This window comes from Sorex fumeus, unplaced genomic scaffold, assembly GCF_029834395.1.
Source record: "Sorex fumeus unplaced genomic scaffold, SorFum_2.1 ptg000148l, whole genome shotgun sequence".
NCBI classification, from domain to species: Eukaryota; Metazoa; Chordata; class Mammalia; order Eulipotyphla; family Soricidae; genus Sorex; species Sorex fumeus.
In genome coordinates, this window is record NW_026606205.1 from 895,710 (window position 1) to 916,458 (window position 20,749).

Genomic DNA, 20,749 nt, shown 5'->3' on the forward strand with positions numbered 1-20,749 from the left:
ACTGATGGTCCTATAGTCGGGTCTGGGTGACCTGAACACTCAGACCCTAAGAATTAGTCATCTGGGACCAGAGTGACAGTACAGCAGAGAGGGTGTTTACCTTGCAAGCAGCTGGCCTGGGGTTCGAGCCCCATCACTGCATGTGGTTCCCCGAGCTTCAACAGGAGTGAACCCTGAGCGCACAGTCAGGAATAAGTCCTGAGCACTGCTGGGAATGATCCCAAAACAAAACAAAACAAAACAAGAATCACTCATGTTTTATTACGGGGTGCGGCCAGGCCTTGCCAGGGACATTATGTAACACACAGTGGATTGCATTTCTGAAATCTATAAGATCTTGAGGATTGGAAAGACACCTCATCACGAGGGTATCAAATAAGGGACGTAAAGTTGCATTTGAATTTAACAACTTGTCATTCCTTGAGAAGATTTTTAATTAATTAACGATTTTCTTGAACACAGCTGACCTGGGTTCCATCACCTGCATCACCAAAGGTCCCCCAAGCCCAGCCAGGAGTTATCTTAATTAATGATTTTCTGGTTTGGGGGCTATCCTTGGTGGTTACCCCTGGCTTTGCACTTAGGGATCACTCCTGGCAGGCTCAAGGGACCGTATGGAGTGGTCCCAGCTTGATTGAACCCAGGTTGGCCTTGTGCAAGGCCAACTCCTTTCCCTCTGTACTAGCTCTCCAGCCTCTTGGGAGGGTTTTAAACTATGAAAAGTTCTTAAAAAATCAGGCTTATCTCTGTCAGCGCCTGTGGAGTTGCTCAAACAAGAGAGAAGAATCAGTTGTGCAATAACTCAATAACATTCTATGATAAATGTGTATTGCAAGACTTGGTTCTTTCCTGACCTTCAAATGTCTTTTTCTGTCTTGTTTTGGTTTGGTTTTTGTGGTGTTTGGGGGTTACTCAGTGCTCGGGAGCGGTTCCAAGGTAGTGCTTTCTCACTGGCCCTTTTGAATGGACTTCTAACTGTACCTTTGCTTTTGGGTAACACCCAAAATTATACCTTTGCTTAGGGCTTACTCTTGGCTCTGTGTTTGAGGATCAGTCCTGGTACGACCAGGGGATTATAGGTGGTGCTGGGGATCAAACGGGCAAGGCACCGTAGCACGGTAGCACTGTCCTCCCGTTGTTCATCGATTTTCTCGAGCGGGCCCAGTAATGTCTCCATCATTGTGAGACTTGTTGTTACTGTGTTTGGCATATCGAATACGTCACGGATAGCTTGCCAAGCTTTGCAGTGTGGGCGAGATACTCTCGGTAGCTTGCTGGGCTCTCCGAGAGGGGCAGAGGAATCGAACCCAGGTTGGCCGGGTCTACTGCGTGCAAGGCAAACGCCCTACCTGCTGTGCTATCCAGCCATGGGCAAGGCACATGTACTATCTCCCAGCCCCTGACTCTGTCTCTTTTACATTGAGATATCAGAGTTTACAGCAGTAATAAAGTCATTATTTTATAACTACAGACCTACAGCATCAGCCCAGGATCCCTCTACCACGATCCCACATGGTATCGTGTGGGATACCATGATCATTGGATAACTGAAACTCAAGCACAAAACTTTGTTCATTCACCTTCACCACTGAACCCGTTTTTTGGCTTTTTGGGTCACACCCGGCGATGCACTGGGGTTGATTACTCCTGACTCTGCACTTAGGAATTACTCCTGGCAGTGCTCAGGGGACCATATGGGATGCTGGGAATCAAACCCAGGTTAGCTGAGTGCAAGGCAAACGGCCTACCCGCTGTGCTATCACTCCAGCCCTTGCCTCCCTGGCCCCTTTATTATTTATTTATTTATTTTTAAATTTTTATGAGTGAAACACAATGAGGTACAGTTGTAGACTTACAAATTTTTGTGCTTGGGTTTCAGTTATACAATGATCGAGTACCCACCCCTCCACCAGTGCCCATTCTCCACCATCACTTTAAATGTACCTTAATGAATACATGCTTTTTAAAAATAGCTAATGATTTGACACGGGGGGGAAAAACCCACCCCAGAACAATTACGACTTAAAGAATATTTAGAAATGGAAAGGTGAGATATTAAAGAAACTGTTAGGGAACAGAAAGAGCTGTTCTATTCACAACTACGTATGTGGGAAAGGCAGGGTTTTCTACAGATTGTGCAACCAAAACAGATGCAAATGGTTAATCATAGCACGGATTTGCAGCTGGGTGCCTAAGCGGAATTTGTTCTCATCGCCTTCCTAAGTCATATTTAACTATGACTAAATGGTCCTGGAACCAAGCCAAAGTGTGTGGGTGCTTTCCTGGCCCCTCGGACAGTTCTCGGACACCAGCTGAGGCCTTATGTTCAGCTCAGTTCTGATGGTGTCCACAGGGAAAGGACATCGGATTCCACAGGCTGAGGTTCTCAGTGTCTCAGTCACCCTGACCCTCACTTCAGATGCCCACGGCAAGTTCAAACTCTTCCCTGGCTGTCTCGCCTACTGACTATAACCACACCTTCCCCAAGTCCTTCCTTCCTTGGGTTCCAGTAATTTGCAAGTGTGGCCAGAGACCTCAAGAGAATGAATAGTTTACTCCGTAAACTATTTAATAAAATAAATATTTAATAAAACGAGGCTTTATTAAAAACATTTTTGGGGGGTCTGGAGTGATAGTACAGTGGGTGGGACATTTGCCTTGAATGCGGCCAACCCAGGCCAGATCCCCAGCATCCTATAAGGTGCCTTGAGCACTGCCAGGAGTAATTCCTGAGTGCAGAGCCAGGAGTAACCCCTGAGCATTGCCAGGTGTAGCCCCACAACAAAAATTATTTTTTTCAGTTTTTATTTTGATGTGTGTGTATGAGAGAGAGAGGGAGGGAGAGAGAGAGAGAGAGAGAGAGAGAGAGAGAGAGAGAGAGAAAGCCACACCCAGCTCTGTGCTCAGGGATCACTCCTGGCGGGATCAGGGACTATATGGGAGCCTGAGAATCAAACTGGGTTGACCACATGCAAGACCAAGTGCCCTACCTGCTATACTGTCTCTCTGACCCCAAATTTGTTTTGTTTTTGTGTCACACACTGCAATACTGAGGGCTTACTCCTAGCTCTCCACTCAGGGATCATTCCTGGTGGACTTGGGGGACCATATGGGAAGCTGGGGATTGAACCTGGGTTGTCCATGTGCAAGGCAAGTGCCTTCCCTGCTGTATAATCTCTCCAGTCCCTCAAGCATTTATTTATTTATTTTAATATTAAATTTTTATTTTATTGAATCACCATGACATAGAGCATTACAAAGCGGTTTATGATTGGGTTTCAGTCATACAATGTTCCAACACCCATCCCTTCACCAGTGTAATTTCCCAGCACCAATGTCCCCAGCTTCCCTCCCACTTCCCCAAACCACCATGGCCAGGGAAAGCATTTATTTATTTATTTTTTATTAGTGAAACACCATGAGGTACAGTTATAGACTTACAAATTTTTGTGCTTGGGTTTCAGTTATCCAATGATCAAGTACCCATCCCTCCACCAGCGCCCATCCTCCACCACCACGGGTCCCAGCATCCCTCCCACCCCCATCCCCCCCTCCCACCCTGCCGCTGTGGCAGGGCATTCCCTTTTAATTTTTTAAAGGTAGCAAGTCGGTTCAACAGAAGCGAAGCACTCGTCTTGCACGGGACCCTGACAGTTCAGGCCCTAGTTCAATCCTTGGCACCTCAGATGATCCTCTGAGCATCACCAGGGGTCACTCCTGAGCACAGAGCCAGGACACAGCCCTTGAGCATGTCTGAGTCTAGCCCTCAAAGCCATCCCCTACACCAAATTTAAAGGTCGTAAATTTAAAGGTCGTAAGTAAAGGAAGCAAGTCCCAGATAGGATCAAGTAAAGGTTTACGTAAGGAAAAGAGAAAGTAGCAGACACTCCTGGAAGTATTCCCCAAGGGGAACACCGACTCTGTCTTTGCTCTTTGGATGGTTTTTATGGTGTTGGACATCTGCCTTACCTGTTCTCTCCCTGCCTCCTCCCAAATGCCTGGGTCCAGAGGTCATGATCATATTGGCCATTTTTTTTATTAATTACTTTATTTATTTTGAATACCCATCCCTCCACCAGTGACCATTTCCCACCACTGCAGATCCCAGTATCCCTCCCACCCCACCCCCCCCAACCCACCCTGTCTCTGTGGCAGGGCATTCCCTTTTGTCCTCTCTCTCCTATTGGGTGTTGTGGTAAGAGTTAAGAGTTGTATAAGAGTTAAGCCTGATTTTCAGGGAGAAACGTTGGATGATTTACTTTCCATTGATCACTTTGTATATAGGGAGATGTCATGTGGCCACATAAGCGGCCTCATGGTTTGGAGGAAAAGTCCTGGTTCCCACATGCCCGAGCTATGCTTGTGGAGGCTCATGGTCACTGGGGTTCCATCTGGAGGAGGCGGGATGCGGCACCTACCCCATCTAGGACTTCCTGGTGATCTCGGCTCTTTTTGGGACCTGGTGCATTCTCCGGGAGCTGTGGAGCCCCCCCCCAACCCGCCCCGCGGCCTTTCTCCTCTGCAGCTGTGTGCTGTAAAGATGGCGCTGGGAGGGGGGGATACTGCAAATTGTCCTTGCACTGGTGGTCGTGATTGAGCATCTTAAATAATGAGCTTGAGTTTGCTCTGCAGCCACTTAAGGATGACTGGCAGGGAGGGGTCTTGCGGGGGTGGGGGGTGGGGAGTGGGGGGTTGGGGAGGGAGGGGCAGGGGGAGGAAGTGGTGAGGGTAGGGGGACACACACATAAACCAGATGGAATTTCCTTCTCATTTAGTAAATTCGGCCTTGGCATTGCTCTGTCCGACATTTGGTTCAATCGCTTAGGACCTACCCCACTTGCTCCCTGTCTGTCTCTCTACTCCCTCAGCCATTTATGATACATACTTCGAATATTTTATTCCAAATCTTGGGTTCTTTCCTGGCCTTTGACTTTATTACTGGGCTGGGGGTGGGGTGGGCGGGAGTTTCCCACGTGTGTTTAGGGGGTCGGGGTGGGAGGGTTGACCAGTCAATGCACGTGTTTGTGGCTACGCTACTTACAGCCATGCTTGATGCTTGGGGTCTGTGTAGTGTGGGGACCAGGCATGTGCCTTAACCCTGGGACTGTCTGCCTTCCCTTTAAATGTCTTCTTTTGTGTGGGGGGGTGGGGGTGGGGGGCGCAGTTGGTGCTGTCAGGACTTGCTCCTGGCTCTGCACTCAGAAATTACTTCTGTCAGTGCTCGGCGGACCATATGGGATGCCAGGGATCGAATCCCGGTCAGCCACATGTAAGGCAAGTGCCCTCCTGGTTGTATTATCACTCTCTGCCCATATCTTTTTTATTTTTAATTTTGGGAGGGTTTGAGCCACACCCAGCGATACTCCGGGGTCAGGGGTTACTCTGGTTCTGCACTCAGGAATCACTCCTGGTTGTGCCTGGGGGACTATCTGGGATGCCGGGGATGGAACTGTACCCTACCATCTGCACTCTCTCTCCAGCTGCCATCACCCCATTGTCTTAAACCCAGCTGTAACAGAGAGGGACTTGTTTAAAGTGACCTTCAGGGCGTGAAGGTCTTTTCAGGAACAGAGAACAAGTCAGTAAATATTAGGAAATTTCTCCTGTTGCCCTTTTCGGGAAATTCCAAGGGTTTGGGAGCAGTGAGCCAGGAAGCTTGGAAGACAACCAATGATAGGTGAGGTCATCTGAATGACCTCTCTACTCTGTTTTATAAAAGACTACACAATTGCAATGAGTGACCTAACTGCATTTATTTTAGGGGGGCACACCCAGCAATGCTTAGGGGCTACTCTCTGGTTCAGTGCTCAAGGTCGCTCCCAGTAGTGTTCAGGGCACCATGTGGTGCTGGGGATTTAAACTGGGGTCTGCGGCATGCAAGGCAAACCTCGATACACTTTGGCACTTTATTTTTTTTTTTGCTTTTTGGGTCACACTCAGCTATGCACAGGGGTTACTCCTGGCTCTGCATTCAGGAATTACTCCTGGCGGTACTTGGGGGGACCATATGGGATGCTGGGAATCGAACCCGGGTTGGCTGCATGTGAGACAAATGCCCTCCCTGCTGTGCTATGGCTTCGGCCCCCACTCTGACACATTGAGCTAACTCCCTGACCCTAAATATTTTTGGTTTTGGGGCCACACCAGATGGTGCTCAGGGATTAGTCCTGGCTCTGTGCTCAGGGATCATTCCTGGAGGGGCTCAAGGGACCTTACGTGGTGTTGGGGATTGTGCCTCAGTCAGTCATAAGCAACGCAAGTGTCTTACCTCAGTAGTTTCGCTGTGACACACCTAAATATATATATATATGTTTTGTGTGTATATATATATATATATATATATATATTGCTTTTTGGGTCACACCCAGCAATGCACAGGGATTACTCCTGGTTCATGCACTCAGGAATTACTCCTGGCAGTGCTCGGGGGACCATATGGGATGCTGGGAATCGAACCCGGGTTGGCCATGTACAAGGCAAACGCCCTACCCGCTGTGCTATCTCTCCAGCCCCATCCAGCCCCATATTTTTTGTATATTTTTGGGCCATACTTGGCAGTGCTCAAGGCTTACTCCTGGTTCTGCACCCAGGGATCACTCCTGATGGGGCTTGGGGGACCATATGTGGTGCTGAGGATCAAACCCAGGTCAGCTACATGCAGGGCAAGCTATTACCCTCTGTACTATCTCACCAGCCTCAACATACATTCATGTTGATTACCCTTTAGCCAATTCTATATTTCTATAGTTTCCCATACCAAAAACTTTTTTGAGGCCACACCTCGAAGTGCTCAGAACTTATTTCTGGCTCTGTGCTCAGGATTGACCCTTGGTAGTGCTCAGGGGGACCCTCTATGGTACTGGGGATTCGGACTGGGTTGCCCACATGCAAGGCAAGCACCTTACCTGGGGTACTATCTCTCTGACCCCTTAATACCCTACCTTATTAGAGTTTCAACCTCCCGATGGAGTGAAATGTTAGATCAATCTGGAATTTCAGGATCGGCACTGTCCCATGGATCCTGTCTAGTCCCCATAGGAAGGTGACCTTGCCTGAGATAACTGACACTTTGCTGGAAACTTCCTTTCCCCACCCCTTGCTGCTATTAAAACCCTTTTTAGGAACTCCTTTCTATTTTCTAGGTAAGGATGCTGTCTAATTCATGAATCATTGAGCAAAGCTAATAAGCACTTTAAAACGCACTCAGTTGGGATCAGAGAGGTAGTGCAGAGGTTAACACACTTGCCTCATATCCTGCTATCTCTGGTTCAAATCCCTTGCACGACACTATGGCCCCCGAGCACCTGCAGGGGGCGCTCTTAAACACAGAGCCAGGAATGGCCCCTGAGCACTGCTGGGTGTAGTCCAAAACCTGCCCAGATACACTCAGTTGTGTGTGTGGGTCGGAAGGGTCATATAGGAGTGAGAGTGTTGGCCTTGTTTGCAGCGATCCTCTTTTGATCACCAGGAGGGAGGTCCGAGCACAGAGCTGAGAGCAGTTCCTAAGCAATCCTGGGTGTGATGTAAACACAACAAAACAGACTTACTGGGTTTTATTTTTCTTTTCTTTGTCTTTCTGATTTTTGAGCCACACCCAACTGTGCTCAGGACTTCCTCCTGGCCCTGCACTCAGTCATCACTCCTGGCAGAGTTTGGGGGACCGTATGTGGTATTGGGGATTGAACTCAGGTTGGTTGCGCCCAAGGCCAGTGCCCTACCCGTTATACTATCTCTCCGCCCCCTGTGATGGATGCCCTTAGACTTGTTTCAGGTGAAGTCTGTGGGAAGGGATTACAGGATAAGAATCAGTTTACGCCCAGTCTTCATGCATCAGTGAGTTTAATAAGGATTCTTAGTGGTCCTCAAATGGGCTGAGTGCTTTTCTTTCTTTCTTTCTTTCTTTCTTTCTTTCTTTCTTTCTTTCTTTTTTAATTTTTGCTTTTTTGGGTCATACCCGGCGATGCTCAGGGCTGACTCCTGACTCTGCACTCAGGAATTATTCCTGGTGGTGCTCGGGGGACCCCATGGGAAGTTGGGGATAGAACTGGGGTTGGCCGCATGCCAGGTAAACGCCCTCCCTGCTGTGCTGTCGCTCTGGTCCCGAGGAGTTTCTCTTTGACACACGCTCTTGCCAGTTCCCACCCGGTGGGCTGAGGACTCAGTCTTCCTCCTCACCCATCTCTTTCTTGATCCAGTCCACGTAGTTGAGTAACTTGGTGTAGAAGCCGTATCCCTTGCCACAGCCGATGCCCCAGGACACAATGCCCGTGGCTGTCCAGTGGTCACTGTCCTCGTCCTTCACGGCAAAGACCCCTCCACTGTCCCCCTGGCAGGCGTCCTGCTTCAGGGTCGGGTCCCCGGCACAGAACATGTTCTCAGAAAACACATCCTGCCTCCGGTTTGCCCGAAGCCACTTCTCACACGACTCCCTCTTGGCCACAGGAAGGTGGACGAACTTGAGATCGGGGGAAATTCTGTTCCTCATCACCCCAAACCCACTGACGTAGCCCATGAGACCCACGTCGTACAAAGTCTCGTTGTTGGGGAGACAGATGGGGAGGAGGTTAGGGCCGAGGGTGACGCTGTTCTCCAGCTCCAATAGCGCGATGTCCCCCTCGAAACTGAAGGCGTCCTGCTGGACGTAGTCGGGGTGGATGATGACCCGGCGGACCGGGTGATGGGACAATTTCTCAATTTCTTCTATGGTCACGTGGCCCAGGAACACGGTCACGGTCTTGTCCGGGCTGTTGGGATCCTGGTCTTGGTCGCTGATGCTTCTGCCAATGTTGTCATGATTCTTGGGGTACAGGGTGTGCGCCGCCGTGAGGATCCAGCGGTCCCCCAGCAGTGCCCCACCCCCCCGCCCGTGGATGTTGGTGTAAGCCTGCCAGGGGAAGTTGCCCAGCTTGGCCCTGGCCCCTCCGATGATGCGCTGTCTCTGTTCGACGGGGTTGACGGGTTTCCCGCAAACTGGAGGAGAGAGAGAGAGGCGGGAAGGCGAGATGAAGCGGAGTCAACACCAGACACCTCCTCCCCACCCAGACTTGGAGGACTTCTTTCCCTGTCCCCTGCCCCCCACTTCCCCTGCTGGGCGGGCAGCTTCCTCTTCTTGTGCATTTCCTCCCGGGGGCTTTCCTGGACTGGTCTGGTCTTCAGTTCCCCATGGGCACTGTGAAAATGCTGCAATATCTGAACAGCAGCCAGCTCTGTTTTTGTTTTGTTTTGTTTTGTTTTTTCTTTTCTTTTCTTTTTGAGTCACACCCAGTGATGCTCAGGGGTTACTCCTGGCTCTGCACTCAGGAATTACTCCTGGCGCTCTTTGGGGGACCATATGGGATGCCAGGGATCGAACCTAGGTAGGCCACATGTAAGCCAAATGCCCTACCTGCTGTACCATCACTCTGGCCCCAGCATCCCTACCCCCAGGATGTCTTCCTCCTGGTCCCTGAGTCCTTGGGTCTGGGTTTGGCTTGGTTTGTTGTAGATCTTTGGAATCAGGGAGATTACTCGAGTGCTAGATTACATGCAATGTCCTGAGTTCAACACCCTCCCCGCTAAATCCCACATGCAGCCCTGCAGGACAGGTGCTCCCGAGATCTCTGCTGGCTGCACTCCCAGGCTCTGCCCTGTGTGACCTTGTGGTCCCGACACCGATGGACACCACATCTTCCTGCCTTAGTGTCAACTTCCTAGCCTGGTTGACTGAGGATGACCGGGAGCTGGCCGCCCAGATTTCCCGAGCACCACTGGGGCGGCAATAAAGTAACCAAAGGTAGAGTCTGTCCACTTGCTTGGTCTCCCCCCTGAGTTGCCCTTTCCTGGAAACCCCGAGGAGGACCCCAGAGGTCTGCACTCACCTGGCAAACACCGGGGAATCTTCTCTCCTGCTAACTTGTTCTTCCAACGACCCTGGGCTGTGCAGGTAAATGTCCCTGAGGAGAGAGGGCCATAGTCAGTTGGTGGTGGGAGAGGGGGTGGTGGGGGAGGGGGGCACGAAACCCAGGCTGCAGAGGCAGCAAGTGTGGAGTTGAACGGAGAGAGAGGAGAATCAGTCACCATGGACGAAGGTCATGGAGAAAGGTTGAGAGGTGCAAGGATGGAATATCAACCAAGCTGAGTCTTGAGGAAGCACTGAGTTCTGATGTTAGGTGAGAAACTGGAATCCTGAACTGAATTTCTGAGCAATCTACTTTTTTTTGTTTGTTTGTTTTTTGCAGTGTCAGTGTGAAACCCAGGTCTCATGCTTACAAGATCTATCTGCATCTTTGTGGTGGGATTGTAGCGAAATCACGGGAGGTACATTTTCAGATTTTCTGACCATGTGCAGTGCTGTCTGCTAAGTACTTTATCCATACTGTCACATATAAGAGCTGCCATGACAGTCGGGTGTGACTATTTTCCATATTTAATAGATGAAGGAGGGCTGGAGCGATAGCACAGCGGTAGGGCATTTGCCTTGCACGCAGCCAACATGGCCGACCCGAGTTCGATTCCTCCGCCCCTCTCGAAGAGCCCGGCAAGCTACCGAGAGTATCTCGCCCGCAGGGCAGAGCCTGGCAAGCTCCCCGTGACGTATTCGATATGCCAAACACAGTAACAACAAGTCTCACGATGGAGACGTTACTGGGCCCGCTCGAGCAAATCGATGAACAACGGGAAGACCGTGACCGTGACCGTGAATAGATGAAGAAACTGAATTGAAATAGTTTTCACAGGGTCGGTCACATAACTTTTAAGTGTCACAACCAACAGCAAAAGGAGGGATGTCTGACTTGAGGGCCCAGTTCTTAAATCATACCCAACAGAACCTACCCCAAATTCCCTCCACCACTTCGGGGGTATCTTCCAAGTCTACAAAGCATTCTGTTTCTTTTTGTTTTAACAAAGAAGATTTCAAAGATAATCCCAGTTAAGTTTGAGAGGTGCTAAGTGAACCTAAACACAAACAGAACATTACGGGGTCATGCGTGGAGTGTACTCAGGAAATCCCACTAAATGCAGCTACCTCTGCATTCTGCTGATGAGGGTGGCAGGTCGGCTGGTGTTGCTGGTGGTGGTGCCACTACTGATATGGTGCTAATGGTAATAATGGTAAAGGACGTGGGGTTGGAGCAATAGCACAGCAGGTAGGGCATTTGCCTTGCACGCGGCCGACCTGGGTTCGATTCCCAGCATCCCATATGGCCCCCTGAGCACCGCCAGGGGTAATTTTGAGCGCAGAGCCAGGAGTGACCCCGGTGCATTGCCGGGTGTGACCCAAAAAGCAATAATAATAATAATAATAATGGTAAAGGAAGTGATGGTACTAGAGGTGGAAGTTGGTAATGATTATGGTAGATGTGACAGTGATGGTGGTTGTTGTGGTGGTGGTGGGGATAATGGTGTTGGCATCAGAATAGGGGTGAGGTGGTGGTCATGGCGGTGGTGGCGAGGTGATAAGGAGGGTGGGTGGTGTGATGGTGGTGGAGATGATGGTGATGAGGATGGTTGTGGTATGGTGGTGGTGGTGGTAGTGGTGATGAATGTGGTAATGGTGTGATGGTGGTGGAGATGATGGTGATGAGGATGGTGGAGGTGTGACGGTGGTGGTGGTGGTGGTTATAGTTGTGATGCTGATGGTGATACTGGTGATAGTAGTGGTTATCATTGTGATGATGGTACTGCTGGTGATATTGGTGCTGCGGTAATATCTGTGGTACTGGCAGTGACAATGGTGGCGCTACTGGTGGTAGGATGAACACAGAGGTGGCAGTGGTGGTGGTAACGAGAGCCGCAGAGCTGGTGGTAAAGTAAAGTAAAGTAAAGGCCCTCCCGTTGATCGTCGATTTGCTCGAGCGGGCCCAGTAACGTCTCCATTGGAGACTTTGTTGTTACTGTGTCTGGCATATCGAATACTCTCGGTAGCTTGCCGGGCTCTCCGAGAGGGGCGGAGGAATCGAACTCGGGTCGGCCATGTTGGCTGCGTGCAAGGCAGACGCCCTACCCGCTGTGGTAAGAAGGAACAAATTGCTGATGAAACTCGAATCTTTCTCTGTACCAGCTCACGCGCCCCTTCCGCGGCCCTGTCTCAGGCGTCCCTCAGCTCTGTGCTCTCGGTCCCTGCAGTCAGTGCCCTGGGCTCATGTCTTAATAAGATTCAGCTGGAAGAAATCTCAGAGAGGGAGAAGACCACCATCCGCACAGCGCCCCACCTCGCTCTGGCTCGCTGATGCCTTCTTTGACCTGCATCTTGTAATAGGGCTCATTGCAGCGGTACTGGATACCGGCCTGGTAGGTGTTCACCCCATTCGTGGTGGTGTAACTGAAGGCTCCGTTCAGCAGTGCTCGTGGCGGCCCGCAGTCCCTGACTAGGAGAGAACACAGGGAGATTCGGGCTGAGAATGCTGTGCTGGGGGCCTCAGTGGAGAGGAGCAGGCAGGAATGAACCCAAGGACTGGGCTGAGAACTTAGAGAGGAAAGGTCTGAGGGAGAGGAGGGGACGACATGCAGTGGATGGGAATTGAATGGCGTGATCGCTGGGTCTGGGTACAGACGTCCCCCTGGCTGAGATGACAGTTCCTAGGATGGATCAGGGGCTTTGTGTAGAGGTCCAGAGCCAGTCCAGAGCCCCCTCTCCCCTCTCAGCCTGGAAACCCAGCAGCAGGTACCCATGTGTGCAGTGACTTACTCTGGCATTTGGGCATGGCACGATGCCACGTGCCATCATCCTCGCAGACAGTTGTGAAGGATTTCAGCACCTGGTGCCCCTGTGTGAGCGGAGGAGAGCGGACCATCAGTACAAGCACGCCTTGCCTTCCCCAGAGGGGTGCCACAGCAGGGTTGATGCTCAGGGGTGACTCCTGGCTCTGCACTCAGGAATCACTCCTGGAGGTGCTCTGGGGACCATCTGGGATGCTAGGAATCAAACCTGAGTTGGCCACATGCAAGGCAAGTGCCCTACCCACGCACTATCGCTCCAGCCCCAGTATTTTAATTTTTAAAAAAATTTATTTAACTTTATTTTTATTTCCTGGTTTTTAAAACCACACCTGGAAGGACATACTCCTGATTCTGTGCTTGGGGATCACTCCTGGCAGTTCTCAAGATACCATAGGCAGTGCCAGGGTAAACTGGGCTCAGCTGGGTCAAGCAAGAGGCTTAATCCCTGTAGTATCTCTCCACCCCTCAGACCAGCATTTAATTTTTGTTTTCGTTGGGAATAGAGGCACACCCAGTGTTGCTCAGGGGTTACTACTGGCTCTGCACTCAGGAATTATTCCCGGTGATGCTTGGAGGACCATATAGGGTGCTGGGGATGGAACCTGAGTTGGCTGTGTGCAAGAAAATGCCCTCCTGATGTACTATCTCTAGCCCCCAGATCAGTATTTAAACAACTATGTCCAAAGCGCGGTCAGGTTTGAGGACTGATAGACCCAGCGACCCTTCTTGCTGAGTCTGAATCTGTTGGGGGTTGAACCGTTTGAATTCCTCCTCTAATGCTGGACGGGACCTGCCCCCTCCAGCCTGGCCCCTTACCTCCACGAGCTGGTAGCCTTCCTTGCAGGTGACAATGATGTAGTCGCGGAACTGGTACACAGACTGTGGGTTCTGGATGATGCTGAACTCATCCCGGGTCTTGGGCTGAGGGCACTTGATGACTGTTGTTGGGGTGGGGTGGGGGAACCGGAGGGCATGTTCATTTCAGGCCCACTTGTCCTTCTCTCTCCCTCCCTGACCCCTCCTTATTGCTGGCCAGTGAGCCCCCTCCAGACCCTCCTTACTTTCAGTGGTGTAGTGCACCTTCCAGCCCCGACTGTCCCCGGACTCATCCGTGAAGAACAGCAGGTCCACGGCGTTGCTGCTGGTATCCAGGTCGGGGGGCCGTTGTGTGCCACAAAACTCACCTATGTTCCTCCCGTTGGCATAGATCTGGTGGGGGGAGGAGGGACGGTCACCCTCCCATGGGGCCAGGGCAGCAGTGGTAGTGATGAATGGGCAGTCTGGTTTCTGCCTTGGGCTGGTGGAGGGGGAGAGGGGTCCCAGGACCCACGTGGCCTTGGGGAATTCATTCAGCCCATGGATGCCGGCCAGAAGTCAGGTGGCTTCGGATGGAAGTGGGTGACTCTGGACAAAAATTGGGTGGCCGTGGCCGGAAGTTGGGTGGCTTTGACCGGAAGTTGGGTGACTGGCCAAAAATTGGGTGGCCGTGGCCAGAAGTTGGGTGGCTTCAACCGGAAGTTGGGTGACTCTGGCCAAATGTTGGTTGGCTTCGACCGGAAGTTGGGTGGCTTTGACCGGAAGTTGGGTGACTGGCCAAAAGTTGGGTGGCTTCGACCGGAAGTCGGGTGGCTTTGACCGGAAGTTGGGTGACTCTGGCCAAAAATTGGGTGGCCGTGGCCGGAAGTCGGGTGGCCGTGGCCGGAAGCGGGGAGGGTTGGACGTGACACCCCTCCCCCCCACTGAGGAAGGCAGCAGGAGGGGACTGGTGTGGCCCTACCTGCAGCTGGTCATAGGGGCAGTGCACTTGCTGGTGGTCATCGATCTCGAAGGGCTCCAGGAACTTGAGGCGCAGGGTGAGGCCGCGCTCCACCCGGATGCTGTAGTTGCAGCGCAGGTCAGGCCCGTAGGGCTGGGGGTACTCCACGCTGGAGATGTAGCCCGACGCCTCTGTGTACAGCTGGCTGCCGCAGTCCACTGGGGGAGCAGAGCCCCAAGAGGGTCACGGGGCGGCCGCGCAGGCCCGCCAGCCCCGACTCGATGCCCACTTCGCCCACCCCATCCTCACCCTGGCAGGAGTGCCCGTCCGACTGGAGGGCATAGCCTGCACGGCAGGAGCAGAAGTAGCCTCCGACGTAGTTGTGGCAGAGCTGCTGGCACCGGGGCTGCGCCCCCTCCTCCAGAGAGTTGCTCTGTGCGGCACATTCGTCGAGGTCTGGAAGGTTCCAGAAGGCAGAGTTACATTCCTGGAGCGGTGCGGGGTGGGGGCGGGTGTGCTCTCAGAGCGGTGGTCTAGAGACCAAGTTGGCTCGGAGACCCTGTCACCTCTTTCGTTTGTTTGTTTGCGGGGAAGGGGGGGGGTCTACACACAGCAATGCTCAGAGGTTACTCTTGACTCTGCACTCATGTGCTCGGGGGACCATATGGGTGTCCGGGATCAAACCGGGGTCTGCCACGTGCAAGGCAAGCACCCTCCCCATTGTACTATCTCTCCAGTGCCCCCTCACTTCTGCACCTCTCCTGCTTCCTGGGAGCTTGGCCCCCCAGGGAATGGGGGGTGGGCGGGCTAGTTGGTGCCTCTGGTCCCTCCTTAGGGGGAGAAACTCCCTCCAGACAAGGAAGAGCCAGACTTGGGGCCCCTTTGGGATTCAGGAGGCCCCTTTTCTCCCCGGTCCTCAATCACGTGGACAGAGCCCAGCAGGGAGGCAGGGGGTGCTCACCCACAGCTTGGTAGTAGGCCAGGAAGCCCTTGTAGAATATGGTGGTGCCGTTCTCCTCGTTGGAGAAGTCCGTGTGGAAGGTGAGCAGCATCTTGTTGCCCTGAGACATGAACTCGGCCTGGCCGGGCGGATGGCCCCGAGGAGAGCCCTGCTGCCCGCAGAACCTGCCCAGGGTTTTCTTATCTGCAGAGAGCTGGTGGAGGAAGGACACAGGGTGGCAAGTGAGCTGTTGGGACACGTGCCCTGTGGAAGGGGCACTGACTGTGCACACGCACACGCACGCACGCGCACACACACACACACACACACACGTCCCCTTCTCCCCACTCTTCTGGGACTCTCCTCTGTCCTCCTGGCCAGCTCCTTGCATGGTATCCAGGGCCTGGTCTAGCTTGCTTCCTTTAGGTTCTGGCATAATTCAGACCTTCCATTAACCCTTTCCCTCCACATCCTAAGACCATTGTCCCCCCAAACCCTTCCTTCCTACATCCTGGACTAGAGGTCTCCTCTGTGTTCTGTCTGTTGGGGCTCCTTGCCTTAATCCTCCCACTGACATTTGGTTTTATCACCCCTGCTTGACCCTGTCCCCATACTCAGCTGATTGGAGGATTTCTGGGCACCAGAAGCCTGAGTATCATTTGTTCCCTTTTTTGTTTGTTTGTTTTTGTCTTGAGGTCACACCTGGTGATGCTCAGGGGTTCCTCCTGGCTCTGCACTCAGGAATTACTCCTGGCAGAGCTCAGGGGACCTATGGGATGCTGGGTATCAAACCCGGGTCAGTCACTTACAAAGAAAACTTCCTACCTGTTATACTATCGCTCCAGCCCTGTTATTGTTATTTTTTGTGAAGATTTGCTGCCTTCTCTTTTGAGGGACAGCACATTCAGCAATGCCCGGGGACCCTTTCATGCTGGGGACAGGATGGGCCGGGTATCGAACCCAGGTTGGCCACATGCCAGACCTTACCCGCTCAGACCCTGGAACCTTATTTATTTATTTTTTTAAATGTGTTTACTGTCTTTCTTTGGCAGGGGTGGAGAGAGGTGGGCCACACCTGGTGGTGCTCAGGGGCTATTCTGAGTCTGTGCTCAGACGTGACCTTAGGTGGTGCTGGGATTGAACTGGGGTTCACTCTACACAACCTTTAGTTCTTGTACTATTTCTGTGGCCCCCCGAATCCTGTCTCTATTGGAGTGGGCTGGAGATGGGGACAGTACAGGAGAGAAGGCACTGGCCTGGCATGCAGTCGCTTGGGTTCCTTCCCTGGCATGGTCCAGGGCTCACTCCTGAGCACAGATCCAGGAATAGGCCCTGAGTACCTCTGTGTGTGGACCAACCCCTGCTAAATGTGGGTTTCCAAGGTAGTCCTATCTGTTAGGAGGTGGGAAGGCTCTGCGTTAGTTCCCTGTGCTTCTCCTCCCCATGTTCCTCTGCTCCTGCTAATGGAGGGAGCCCTGTGACCTCCATAGAAACAGGGAGCCTGAGTGCCATGGTTCCCAAAGCCCCCCCATCCCCCAGTCGACAGAAGGTTTATCTGACTCTTGTATCTGGTGCATTTCCTGAGTATGGAGCTCATAACGTTCCTTTCTCTCCAGCCTACCTTAATTCTCTTTGAGGACCCATAAAACCAATGGACACCCTGTCCATGGCATCATTTGGCTCTCAGAGATTCATTAAGTCTTAGTTTTTCCATATGTGACTATCACACACACACACACACACACACACACACACACACACACCCCTAGTGATAGTCCTGAGGCTATTCCTAGCTCTGTACTTTATAGATTCTCCTGTTCTTGGGGGACCCCACAGTGCTAGGGATTGAATCCAGGATGCCCTGTGCAAAGTCCATACTCAGCCTGTTGAATCATCTCTCTGACCCTTATTATTTTGAAGTGTATGGGGGGCACACCTGGCAGTACTCAGGGGTAACTCCTGGCTTTGCTCTCAGGGATCACTTATGGTCAGCTCGGGGGAGCATATGGGATCTGGGACATGGATCCTGAGTAAGCCATGTGCAAGGCCAAGTGCCCTATCCACTGTGCTATCGCTCCAGCCTCTGTCTCTGGTTAATTTGTCACAATTTTAGAAATATTTATTGATTTACATTTGAACCTCCCCAGCAGGTCCTGGACCCGGGGACCACACCCCAGGACTTATTCTGGGCCAGCTGGGCTGAATGGTGTATGCTGGGGCCTGAAACTATAGGCCACTTGGGTTCTATGGTGCTGGGGGTCCCCAGGGCTGCACTGGACTGTGCCCTAGGCCATTGGTGCCAGGGACCTTGCATATGCCAGGCCTGTGCCCCAGCCCTTGCAACTCTCTCCCAGGCCCATCAGTTCCTCTTTCCTTTTTTTTTGGGGGGGGGGGGAACGCACCCAACGGTGTTCTGGGCGTACCCCTGACTCTGCACTCAGGGATCACTCCTGGTGGGCTGGTGGACTCCCAGGATTGTATGGGAGGTAGAGGGGATTGATTCCGAGTTGGCTGCATTGCAAGGCCAATGCCCTACCCACTGTACTATCATTCCGGCCCCAGACCCATTTGTTTCTCCAGGGCTGGTCTGCGTGCAAGAGTGGGGAGCGTAATTCAGGGAGGTGCAAACATGAGGCCTCGGGGTCCCGAGAGTCCCACTCGCCCTCTCTGTCCCACCTTGACGTAGTCGTAGAAGCAGCCTTCGGAGGGCTCCAGGTCGAAGAACCAGAAGACCAGCTTGACCCTGTACCCCTCGGGGACGGTGATGACCGTCGTGTTGTCCAGGTTGTTAGGGTAGGGCTTGGGGTACAGAGGTGAAGTCAGCTCCCCAAAGAGCTTTGGAGGGAGGGTGCTGGAGCCACCCACCCTGCCAAGCAGGACGGGCACCAGGAGGTATAAGAACCACCTGTCAAGAAAAAAGAGGGTGGACAGCGGGTAGGGAAGGGGACAAGGTGGTCACCCTGCTGGGTCATGTTCTCCTCTGCCTCCCTGGACCTCATGGAGATGTTCCAGAAGTGATGCCTAGTGTCTGCAGCTACTGCCAGGTGACCTTATGGGCAGTGCCCAGTGCAGAGGTCACCCCCAACCCCCAACCCCCTGGCCCCACCCGGCCCTTCTTTTCTCGGAATGGGGCTGGCCCTTGTTTGTGGCTCTTGGAAACGGCTCCGCAAGGGCTTCTGGGAAACACCGCCTATGGAGTCTGAGGTCACATCCAGAGAAGGTTCCTCCTGGGCAGAAGGGGACCCTCCCCCCCCATCTCACTGCTACCCTAGCTGGGGTGAGGAAGGGGGCGTGACTGCCATGTCAGAGGGTCTGGGCTAGCCCTCGAGTAGGCAAGGCCTGCGGGAGGGAAGGGGACCCTGTCTTAGCCCCCCAACACACATGGGCTGCCCCCCAGATGCAAGAGTCTCCCCTCCGGCTCCTCTGGCCCCTCCTGGCCCCTGTCATCTTACTCACATTTCTCAGTTCGGGGCTCCCCTGTCCCGCGACTTCATTCACCCTTGTGGAGGGACCGAGCTGCCGTGCAGAGGAGGGAAGGGGAGGGAGTGACCGTGGTGAGGAGGGGAGGAGGGGGACCATTCCCGGAGGAGTGTGGTGGAGAATGAACTATTTGCATAAACAGAACCAAAAAAAAAAAATCCACCCTTTCACTTTGACTTAGTTTTGGTTTTGAAATCGCTGCTGGTGGCGCCACCTGCTGGCCCCATGGGGAAGGTTTGAGTTTTCAGCGCTGGGGTGGGAGGGGTGGGGGGAGCCTTTGCTTCCAGACTTCTCCATTGCTAAGTCGAATGAGAATTCTCCGTGGGTCGCGGCCCTCCCGAGGGTTTGCTGTTGTGTTGGCAAGGCTCGCACCTAGAGGACAAGGGGGGCACTGGTGGAGGGGTGCGGAAGCTCTGGGGGTGGAGGTGGTGTTGGACAGTCCATCACGGTGCCTCCATAAATTGGGAAAAAAAGAGAAAGGACAGTGGGAATAATCATGCAGGGAGATTCTTCCTGCACAGCCAGAAGCCCTGTCCAGGATGACGTGTGGGGCAGAGGAGGGCAGCACAGGAGTGGACAGAGGAGAGGGGCTAGCCCCCGGGCGCCGTCCTGCCTCTCCGGATTGTCACACTGAGAACAGAGAATGGGACTTGCTGGGGCCGGAGACCCTGACCAAGTCAGGGGTCCCAGGTTACCTGCCTCCTCCCCACCTCACTGGAGCCTGCGCTTGTAAGGGGCTTCTCCAGAAGCCAGAGTGAGAGTACAGGTGTCCACCAAGGACAGGTTAGGCCTCTTTTTTCTTTTTTGCTTTTTGGGTCACACCCGGCAGTGCACAAGGGTTGCTTCTGGCTCTGCACTCAGGGATTACTCCTGACGGTGCGCAGGGGACCCTATGGGATGCTGGGACTCGAACCTGGGTCAGCCACGTGCAAGGCAAACGCCCTCCCTGCTGTGCTATCGCTCCAGCCCCCAGGCTGGGCCTCATCAGGTCACATTTAAGATCTAGTTATGGCGAAGAAGTTTTCCCCTTAAGGTAATGGAAGTCTCCCTCAATAGATTCATTTTTATTTTTTCGGGTTGCAATAGTCATTTATTTATTTCTTAATTTAATTTAATTTTTATAAGGTTGTTCACAGTGATTTATTACATGCAATATTCCAACACCAATCCCACCACCATTACACCTTCCATTCACCATTATTTTGAATTTTCCCAAGCACCACCCACACTTGCCCTCGTAGTAGGCCATAAATCATTTATTTTGTATTGCCTGCTATGAATAACTCTCTAAAAACATTATCAAAAAGAATTTCCTTAGAAGAAAGTGTGTGAGGATTGTTGTATCTTACCCTGGAGCCAATGAGCCCTTGTATAAGAGATTACTAACTTGTTGTTAAAGGTTGAGCCTTGTGTGCTAATATTTTTTGAGATTGACTGCCTTCTTCCTCACATTCTATCCAATGTGTTCTACTCCTGGTACATCAGTGGTATAGAGTATGAGATGGTATGCAACCTCAAATGTGGCCATGTGCTCCAAGAATTCTAAAATTTTAAATAAGGTGGTACAGTTGGAGTTAAGCGTTTAATTGGATGGTGACTTTGGGGTCTGAGGCATCTCTGCAGCTTGTTGACCTCTTCCGAGATTTATTTGTGAGTCTCTGGAACATAGTTGTTAATGAGCTCATATGGCGCCAGAGGCAATTCATGGGTGTGACTGCCAGGCTCCCGGAAGAATAGGGGGATGGGGGGAGGTCACCCATCCCCGACTCTATGAGACCCTGAAGATTTTGGTCACAAAACCCACATACCTGAGTTTTTCAACAGATTCACTCATCGATGAGGCTCGTCTGAGCCCATGGAGATCTGCCGTGAGC

At 52.3% G+C, this 20,749-nt stretch overlaps 1 protein-coding gene across 1 annotated transcript; it reads right to left on the minus strand.

Moving 5' to 3' along the window:
* Positions 1 to 7,559: 7,559 nt before the first annotated feature.
* Positions 7,560 to 18,981, minus strand: C1R (complement C1r). The gene is made up of 11 exons (XM_056106836.1): positions 18,852 to 18,981; positions 18,072 to 18,300; positions 15,417 to 15,609; positions 14,765 to 14,911; positions 14,477 to 14,673; positions 13,761 to 13,908; positions 13,516 to 13,637; positions 12,668 to 12,746; positions 12,192 to 12,347; positions 9,858 to 9,932; positions 7,560 to 8,970 (listed from the first exon to the last, which is right to left on the minus strand). Coding segments are annotated over exons 1-11 (2,160 nt in total). The 5' UTR covers positions 18,854 to 18,981; the 3' UTR covers positions 7,560 to 8,158.
* Positions 18,982 to 20,749: the final 1,768 nt, after the last annotated feature.